Here is an 11,251-nt window from a genome sequence, read left to right on the forward strand (position 1 = left end):
TTTCCCTGGGGTTTGAGTTACAGAAAATTTAAGAGACCGTCACAGCCAGTGTGTCACGAAACTAAAGAAACCATTTGAAAATTTTGATGCCAAATGAAATCGGGTATTGGCTTTGACACAGGGTTCGAAGGAGAAAAAAAAAAATGATAAATAAATGTTGGTGGTTCAAATATTTAGGGTGATACAGGACACTTGTATTGATGATGATGATTGTAAAAAATAAAAAAAAAAAAAAAAAGAAAAAACAAGAAGGGTGCAAATATATATAAATAAAAAAAGCACTGGCCTGAAATGTCTTTCATCTTGTTGGATTTTAAACATAAATTTGAAAAGTTTAAATCCACCGGACGTTCTTAAATTTGATCAATTACATTTTTAAAATGAATTATGAAGGGTAAAAATAAATGAAATATTATTTGGACTTTTATTTTGAATTGATTATATACATTAAAGTTGAACTCGAATATTTTTAATAATTTTTTTTTTTGTATATATTTATCATGATTTTTTTCTTTTGATAAAATAAATATTTATGTGTAAACTTAAACATAAATATATATATTTTATTCAACACAATGAAATGCATGAAAATGGGATTTAATAGTATATGCATTGAATGATTTCCACGATGGGAATAAAGTATGTGTTCAAATCGATCCAAGACATTTGAATTTTAGTAGAGAATATTGTCTCATTGTATTACGATAAGTCGTCTACTATTTTTAACTTTATTTTTATATCGTTGAATTTTTTTTTTTCAATAGTATTTTTGTTATATATATATATTTTTTTATATGTATCCAATATTCCAAGACTCATACAAATTCTAATAAAATTGAGCGTGTTACTTGTGTATTTTTTTCTTAACTAAATTGGATTGGTATTTTATTGGCAATACTTGTTTTTTAAGTTGACACTTGAATAGTTATTTTCTTTGTTTTATAAACATATAAAAATGATAATATAAAAAATATAATATATATGTTAGGATAAGAGTACCAAAATTATTTTAAAATCCAGGATGAAAATGTTGTTATGTCAATTTAGTCGTTTGGGATTCAAAGTTATCGTCAAATACCTTCAAATAATCATGTAAAATTTGTGTCGATAATTTTGACTTTCCAATATACATACATGTATTTTTATTTTGTGTGTACGATATGAAACAGCTTCCGTAGGGTTGTCACAACTTTCACAGAGTATATACACATTGAATTTAAATTTATACTGTAACCATGTTATTTTCCATATATGTTTTTTTGTTTTTTATTTTTTTTTCTATATCATTTTCAAGTACTATTTTTTAATTTATATATACTTGGATTATTTTTTATTATTTATTTATTTTTATTGAGTATGAATTTTATAATTAAGAATTTCTTTCTTTTCCATAAAATAAATTAATTAGTTGACACTCGATTTACACTCGGGACATTTATGATAGAGAGATCGTCCTTTTTTCTGTATTTTTTGTTGAATAAACTTTACATGTTGAATAAAAGGCAAAAATTAAAATTACAATTTTATATTTTATCAATTCCAATTCCATAGAATGTAAATGTAAATAAATAATATTTTATTTTAATTTTAATTACATTAAATATGATATATATATTGAGTTCATTTTACAGATCGTTTATGATTCAGTTGAATCACTATAAAATTGTAATTCATTTTCTTTTTAAATAAATATTTTTTAACAAAGCAAATTGCATAATGTAAAATACTTTTGAATATATCAATAACATTTTACATTATCTTTTGAAAAAATATATAAAAAAATTGATTGAAAAGTTATTTTTTCATTCATGTGGTTTCATCGTGTAATTATAAAGTTTCCTGTATAGAATTCAAACTTTTTTTTTAAATAACCAAATAAAAATAAATAAAGAACACACGCACCGAATTGTAAATTTTCCATGAGCTGAATCACTTCAAATAAAAATCAATTTTTGAAAATATTTTATATGCATAAAATGTCAAAAATATATATATTCAGTTGGTACACGCATATATCCAATATTCTCATTTGCCTATTGTCTATTTTCATTGTCCAACGTCATTTTGATGAATACCATAGATAAAAAAAATTACAAAATGCTCACATGGTCGTAAACTAAATCAATTTTTTTTTTTTTCTCTTCTCCAACATGTACATAATATATTTTTACATGAAATTAGTTTTTAACGTCACGTGTCATTTTGTTCATATATAATTTATCTAAAGTACTATCCACTTATATCTTTAAAAATAAATAATAAAAAAATATTATGATTTTTTATTTATATATTTTTTTTAAAATGAAAATACTTTATTTTTCCATTTTTATCATTGTAAATTTTTTTTGTTATAAATTTTTCATGCAACCTTTCTTTCGTTTGAATTTTTTCTTTTTTTTTAACGATTATAATGCTAGTGTGAATTTGAAGAAAGAGATGTTGAATCCCTTTGTTTATTTTTTTCAATAGAATAAAAAATAAAAAAAAGTATATAACTTGGATCCGTATAAAAAAAATTAGGGCATGATATATATTTGATATGAAAATCATTTCATTGTGTGTTTCCATGCAAATTTAAGATATTTAAAGTCAATTTTCAGTCAATAAAATAATACTAATGATAACGTCAACATAGCCAATCAGCTTGCTTGTTAATTCCGGCTTGAATTAATACCGCAAGAGCTTAAAATATCTTCTAGTTTATATATGAAAACATTTATAAATTCTAAATACATGTATGCTTATTGTTATATATGTATTTATGAATATATTATATATCTATACAAACATACAGACATCAAAAAAATATGTGCATGGTAAATTTTACCATTTACACGTATACAAACACTGTGCATATGTTTCAACAAATTTGTTATAAATTTATGAGTTTAGAGGCAACATGTATGTGTATATACATTTATTCGTATTACATTTCCGCTATATGAGAAAAAGATTTATACAAATTCCATTTCTACATATAAAATAAGAAAAAGATTTTTGTGGTTTCATGTAAAAAAAAAAAAATATAATAAAATATAAAACAAAGACAAAAAAAATATTTTATTTTTTGGAAATTTTACTTAATTTGTTTTTTATGTATTTTATTTGTATGTTTATTATTATTTTTTTATTATCATTTTGTTTTTTCTACGTTTTTGTACGAAAAATATACGTAATTGGTAACAATTTGTTTTGGCTTTTTTTTCCCTTGGGACAAATAGTAAACGAAAGTTTTGTTGGTACAAGTATGAAGTTTCAATTTATATTTAGAATATTAAATTTCGTAAATTAAGTTAAAAATAAGTAAATGTAGAAAAATGTTTTATAAATATAAATTAATTTATATATATTATTTTTTTTGTTTATTTAATTTGAAAAGAATTTTAATGAAAATTGATAGCTGATTTTTATGGCTATTGATGCTTGCGGTTGAATTTTTGGGATCAATAAATCTAAATTGAGAGCAACAATTCGTTTTCTCAAAAATTAAATATATCTGAATGAGTAAATATATAAATTAAAAATTAAAATTATCCCAAAAATCATTAACAATATTATTAAAACATAAAATTATCTTGATAATTGTTGAAATGTTTTTTTTTTTTTTTCTCTTTTGTGTCGTTATTTTGTATAAGGAAAAAAGAATGAAAAATAGAAAATAAGTTATTTCTAGAAAGTATAGAACTCGAGTGAATTTTCAATTCTCAAGCTTTTGGTCCACTGTAAGATGGAAGCGGATCCAATTTGCGAAGGTTACAGAACTCTCCAGAGATTCACATTACTCTGCTCGTCTTACGGTTCTTCACCAACCACGCTATTGTCTGCCAAGGATTTATTACATTTATTACCTTGTATCGAATGATAAAAAAATTCTTAGAAATAAAGAAATTCAATAATCAGTTAAATTTTCTTTTTTTATTATAATTTTTTTTTTAACTCAATAATTGATAATAAACAAGTTAAATTAATCATCGAAACTTGATGAATTATATACATATATAAGAAGGAAAAAAAAACAAAAAAAACCAATTATGATTTATTGGAGCATAGATATTTTCATTATTTTATTATTTATGGTTTGATAATCGAAAAAGAAAACGAAAAAAAAAGAAAAACTTATTAACCATAATAACGAATATTTTCAATAAATTATTATTTAATTAAAAAAACATACTGAATCAATAGAATGAAAAAAAAAAAATCGCGTGTAATTATACCATTTGTAAAATATTCATTTGAATTTTTTCTTTTGAATTATTATATATATTTTTTAAATAATAATTGAACAAAACATATAAACCTTTAGGAATTTATTTCATTGAAATTTCATTCAATATTTTATGATTAAATTTTTGTTTTTAATAAAAATTCTTGAAATAATTCAAAAAGATAATTAAACAACGAGCTAATTAAATACAAAATTCAAAAATATATATTTTGTAAAACATGCACGTGTGTATATGTTTAAAATTTATTTTCAAAATGAATATCACACAACGGTTCTTGTAATTTGATTATCAAGTCAACTTAATGGATTTACTGATTGATATTCCAATAATTGAAATATATAGATATATATTCATGAATCCACTTAAGCCAACGATAATAATTGTTGTGTAAATGTATCTACATTTTGTAATGATGAAAGCTCTACACCTAAGAGCAATTTCAGTAATGTTCTCTGGTCATTCTGTGTTGACTATTGGCACTTTATACTCAAAGCAATATTATCATGATTAAAAGCCACATTATAATCATCTCACTCAAACAATGAATATTGACAATTGTTTAATCTCTTACATGTTTAATGTTAATAATTATTTCACGTAAATTATTAAAGGTATCTTGGATGCGAAAACGTGATATGCATATATTAAGTGCTGGAATATCGACATATACGTCTGACTTGAGATTTCAAGTGATTCATCCAGACAAGTCAGAGAATTGGACTTTGCAGATAAAGTCACCACAACTACGGGATTCAGGCATTTATGAATGCCAGGTCAGCACTGAGCCAAAGATGTCACTCAACTATACGCTCAACGTGGTCGGTGAGTACGCTTTGAATTATTCAATTTTTATTTTATTTATTTTTATCATTTTTTTTTCGTACTTTTATATACACACACACATACACAATGTAAAATATAGAAATATATATATATATTACTAGAACGTTTTCTCGTAAATCTTATTTTTTTTTTTTTTTTTTTATCCAGTTCGATCCACACTCGAGACATTCAAAATAGAAAATCTTTTTCTTCAATATATACATACACTGTATACTTTTTTTTTTTTTTGATATTCTTTGTATTTTTTTTCTTTATGTCTAACTTTACATGTTGAATTTACAATTTTATATTTTTACTGATTTTATGTATATTATATTGAAAATAAATTTTTTTATTTTGAAAATTATTTACATTGATAAATATTAATGCTTTAAAAGTTGGGCTTGGAGAATTTTATAATAAATTTAATGATCAATAATTTGTATAGATTGAAATTTTATTTTTATTTTCAATTACTGTTTTTTTCATTTATATATTAGTGGATTATTTTGAAATAAATTAATTTGTTCGCACTCGATCGACACTCGAGACATTTAAAATAGGAAATCTTTTCGTATATTGTGTATATATTTTTTTTTATCATATATTTAACTTTACATGTTGGATAAAAGAAAAAATTTCAATTCCAAATACTTACTGACAATGTATTATATTGAAATATTTTTTTTTTTCAAAACTATTCATACGAATAAATATTAATATAAAATATTGAAAACAGTTATTGCATTTTAAAAATATTAATAAATTTAATAATCAAGAATTTGTTATTTAAATATATTAATTAATTTTGAATACTTTTATTATATTATTTTGCAGATCTTGTTTTATTATGTAGTTAAATTATAAATTTATTTTATTCATCAAATAAAATTTTAACGATGTAACCACTTTACTATATCCCAACCACAACATTATTAGTTAAAAAAAAAGATTAAAAAAATCATTTTAATTAATTTATATAACGTAAGAATTTTAATAATTTATAAAACACAAATGTCATAAATACACTTGTGTTAATAAATATTTAAAAAATAAAATTTAAATATTTTAATTCATCTATAATGTATGATGGCATACAAAAAAATCTCACCAACTCATCAACTGACTTTACGAGGATTCTTGATTCTAACATCTCAACACGTAGAACAAAAACGATTTATCTATTTATCCATTGTAGTAGTGTATGTGTGTACTTTGTTCTACCAGACATGACAGATACGATTTTCCTGTTTTTCTTGATTTTTCTTCTAATAATTTATCTAACATACACATTTTGATTTCGTATTCACTTCAATTTCTCAATTGTCGTTATTTGTCGATACTCAACTATCTGCACATACATCATTTTATATTTATTTTTACAATCACTAGATGCTGATAGACAAATATATATGTATCGTACTATCAGTAAAATATTTTATCAACTAATTTTTTTATTATTAATATATATAAATTATTATTATCTTTTTTTTCTATTACTCATTTGATGGTAACAAGGGCCACATGCCAATCTCATTATCGTCGTTGAAACCCGATGATCCTTCTATTTTTACCGTCTATACAAAAAAATATATATATATATATTGCAATGAACCCGATAATAGACGACATTCCATTAAGGTCCTTCACGTGTCTGGACTTTGAGTACCGAGTATATCTTAAATCCAGATGCCGTCGTGCGATTTTTCAAGATGAAAAACGTTTTCAGAATTTTATACACATATACACTCGGATATATATTTATTGACACATACACACTCACACAGATATTATATATAAATCTATAATATATATATGAATACACATTGAAACATGTTAAGCTCACCAACGAACACTTATTACAAAACTATATGCATATGCCAATGGTAAATGAAGCTAAATATTTATTTTTCAATTTCCATCAGATGTTCATGTATAATAAAATATATATATACTGTCAAATAAAATTTATTGCAAATTACTATCAACTATTAAACTCAAAAATTCAATAAAATTTATCATTTTTATGTGTAATTTATTTTTTTTTTAATTTCATTTTTACAACTGATAAAAATAAAATGAAAAAAGGATTTGGGATTTTTGTTTTTTTTTTTCTACGTTATGGGTTTTCATTTTTTAAATTTATTTATTATTATTATTTTTTTTTAATATAGTGGCTTGTCAGTTATTATTTTTTCGAATAAATATAAAGGCTAATATGGTTACTCATAATTTGAATATATGTGGATGATAAAACACCGATCAATTGACCAATTTTAAAAAACAATAATTTAAATTTGAAATACATGCTTTTTGATTATATTCATAAGAAAAAAAAATTATATTTATTGAATGAAAAAAATTTATTTTAAGCACCAATACGAGTTACTGGCCGAGTAATACATATTGTTGAATTTTAAGAGTATGTTGAGCAATAACCTTGCAATTCTTTTGGTTTAAGTTTCAAGATTTTTTCAATGCTTATAAAGTCTTTTATATGTGCAGTGATAAATACATGTTTGTTTGAATTAGTTGTGAAAAATTCTTGGTAAATGTTAGACGAAAAATTGGAAAAACAAAGTCGTCAGGCGTCTTGCTATAGTTGATCGCAAGTGCACTTGCAATCTTTTTTTTTTTTCTACCACATACAAGTTTAAGTTTGCTATTTTTTTCAGAAAATTTTAGAGTGAGTGATAAGTTACAATTTCTGTTGATCCCAAGTATCTTCTGATATTCACTTGACATTTAAAAAAAAAAAATTAAAAACTTTTAAAAACAAACAAATAGTTTTTTCTCTGAGTGAAAAATATATATAAAAATTTCAGATAGATTTAAATTATTTTTATAACAAGTTGAAAATAAAATTACGTTCAAATTTGGATAGACAAATTTCAGTAGTACAAGTCAAGCTGTGTCAGACTATTTTACTTTTTAATTTTACGTCTTGAATTGATAATTAAATTGTTATAATTAACTTTAATTATTTATTTATTTAATATTTCGAGTTGAATAAAATTTAAAGAATTAAAAATTATATTTACGTTTAATATAATTTAAATGAATTTTTTTTTTTTATCAAGTTCAGTGTACATAGACTTGTAAATTATTCTAATAGATTTGTTGTATCAATTGCTAATATTTAAATGGTTTTTTTATATTAAAGTATAATATATTATCTCTTTGTTGATTTATTCATATTGATATTGGTGAATTTTCACGTGATCGCCCAATTAATGAAATATTTATGTGTACAAAGCTCGATGGGAATCCTCAATCATTTTCAATATTGCCAAGAAAATATTGACTTTTACAATCGAGATATTTGTTGTTCAAATTCAACTATATAATAATGATAATCATATTGAATTTTTACTAATAAAATATGTATATATTTATTCCAATTTATTTTTAGAAAAAAAAAAAGGAGAGATAAATAAATTTTAATGCAAAAATAATTTTTTTTTTTTTATTCAAATACGCTTTTGATTGATTGACATGAAATAAATGAGTATTGAAAAATAAAAAAATAAAAAATTCATTATTGCTCTGCTTCAATTACTTTTCTTTATTTTAAAACTTTATTTACTATTTTTTTTTGAATATTTTTTATCAACCTTTTCAATGTTTTTTTTTTTAAATCATAAAAATAAAATTCATTTCTCTAATTGAATTTTATTTTTGATGGGCAAACATTTTTATTCAGACGTCTATATCAACTGCTGATAAAAAATAATAATAAATATTTATAATAAGTATATACTTTATCAAATTTATTTACTTTTTTTTTTTGCACGAAATTAAAAATATAATAAATGCAAAAATGAAAAATTTATAATTCAATGGTGTGTTGTCAAGTGAATACAAACATAGTTCATCAAGCAGAAAATGTGCTGATATAACAATGTAGAAATAGTCCAAGATTTCAACAATGATTAATATAGGACATCGAAGAGGCCACTTAGCACAACCGCGAGTTTCACGATTACAAGATCAAAAATAGCCTGGAGCGAGGCCAGCTATTCATTTTATACAATCTTATATCACAATGTTTTACCTTTTATTATTATTATTTTTTTTCTTTCAACTTCACTATTTCCATTGTACTTCTTTGACTATCACAATTCCCTGGATTTTATTATTATACACAAAATCATTCATTGATAAAAAATTTTAAATTACAATCATTTTTTTCTGTATTTTTTATTTATATCATTCGAAAATGCATTAAGTATAAAAAAAAAATTATAAACGATAATAAAGAATAAAAAAGGAGAAACGAACTATGCAAAACTTGCAGTACTCAATCAATTGTTGTACAAAAAAAAGTAATTTAACTCGAATTTAACTATTAAAACATTCCAAGAAAAAAATAAATGAATAAATATAATAGTAAGAGATAAAAAATAAATATATTGTGAAAAATGAAAGATGAAAAGAAATTTTATTTTTACCCATCAAGAATTTTCATAGAGATAAATGACTTTTAATCTGAAAAAATATATAAATTTGATCATAAAAATTATTCAAATAAAAATTTAATAACATTGAATTAATTTCTTTTCATTTTTTTTTTTTGATAAGCTAAATTATTTTGACGAGATGCAATTATATTTAAATATGGGTTTAATTAAAATAGCTATTAACGAGAATTTTGATTGTATATAATCAAATGAAATGATAGTTATAATCTTGAAAAATGAATGACATATATTTTAATAATTTTTTTTATTTTCAAAAGAGATAAATTTTTAGAATTTTGACATTTTCTATTGATTATTATATGTCTTGTTATATTTTCATGTTATTTTACGTGTCAGCATTTTTTTTTTTATCGGTGTACCGAGTCAAATAAAAAATAAAAAAAAGAATTTTATAAAGAACATTGCATCAAAATGTCTTTCATGTCTATTACTGTTATACACCGAATGAAATGAAAAACTAGATAAATCAATCAAGAAAAAAATATATTTAAAAAAAAAGGTTTTTTACTTGAATGAACACATGAAAATACTCAAAGGACTGTGACGATGATTTCTCAAATTTGAGAGTTTATCGATTGAATTTGATTCTTAAACTCAGCTTTGACGCTTTGATTTTTTTTTTTTTTTTTTTTTTTTTTTGTGGGAAGATGCTGAAGCAGACGATAAAATTTATCCGAGTCCTTCAAACACCATAAATTTCTGCATCATTTTAGTATTTAAATAAAAAAAATATTAAACTTTTTTTATTTTAAATTAGTTGGAGACACAAAGCGGATAAATAATATTGAAAAAAAAAAAAAAACAATAAGAATAAGGCTATCCGCACCATTTCCTCATACATAACGCATGAATAAAGTGTAAATAACGCTTAAATATCGTGAAAGTAATGGCGTCTGAAAAAAATAAATTTCCCCAGAAAAAAAAAATTCGCACCATGTATTCAAAAACATAAATTCCGGAGAGTTCAATATCTTTAACGCGAATATAACGTACATTTAGAGCAAAGATAATGCAAGGATATTATATTTTTAACGCAGTACTAGTGTTGACTTAAAGCGCAAATAGCGCAAACTTGCTGTATTTTTAACGCAATATTGGCGTTAACTTAAAGCGCAAATAGCGCAAACTTGCTATATTTTTAACGCAATCTTAACGTTTGTTTAAAGCATAAGTAAAGCAAAAAAAATTTACTATTAGATATATAAAACAATAAATAATATTACTTAGTGAAAAACCACCAATCTTCATTTTGATGTACCAGGTGAACTTGGTTAATTTACCAATTGGTATAAAAATATTAGTCAAATTTATTTATTATTATTTTATTTTTATTGTATTACAAAAGATACTTTTTTATCATGATACAATTTTATTTTATTTTATTTTTTTTGTATATTTATCCAAAAACAAGTTAAAAAGTATTAAATTTTTATGATTGATTGATGATGATAAATTAAGATAAATTTAATTAATAGCTGAAGAAACAAAAAATAATAGAAGAAATTTAAAAAAAAAATATTAGCTCATATAATTATTAATTAGTATTTTTAATTTAGCATTTTCTATAATTAAAATACCATTTAATAAATTTTATCATTAAAATTCATTTGAATAGTTAATTAAAAAAATAGATTATATGATATTTTAACCTTTTTAAATTTAGCTTTAATTAAATATTTAAATAACGTATTGAAATATTTTTTAAGTTATTTAAATTTT

At 22.2% G+C, this 11,251-nt stretch overlaps 2 protein-coding genes across 2 annotated transcripts in view; one reads left to right on the forward strand and one right to left on the reverse strand.

The window, feature by feature from the left end:
* The window catches only part of LOC122851030, a 73,542-nt gene that overhangs the window by 60,052 nt on the left and 2,239 nt on the right, over positions 1-11,251 (forward strand). The window contains exon 3 of the mRNA XM_044150078.1: positions 4,841-5,051. Within this exon, the coding sequence (XP_044006013.1) occupies positions 4,841-5,051 (211 nt within the window). The remainder of the gene's footprint in view (positions 1-4,840; positions 5,052-11,251) is intronic.
* LOC122852683 (E3 ubiquitin-protein ligase MARCHF3-like) overlaps positions 1-11,251 on the reverse strand; it is a 138,150-nt gene that overhangs the window by 44,378 nt on the left and 82,521 nt on the right. The window lies entirely within an intron of this gene.

This window comes from Aphidius gifuensis, linkage group LG3 (assembly GCF_014905175.1).
Source record: "Aphidius gifuensis isolate YNYX2018 linkage group LG3, ASM1490517v1, whole genome shotgun sequence".
NCBI classification, from domain to species: Eukaryota; Metazoa; Arthropoda; class Insecta; order Hymenoptera; family Braconidae; genus Aphidius; species Aphidius gifuensis.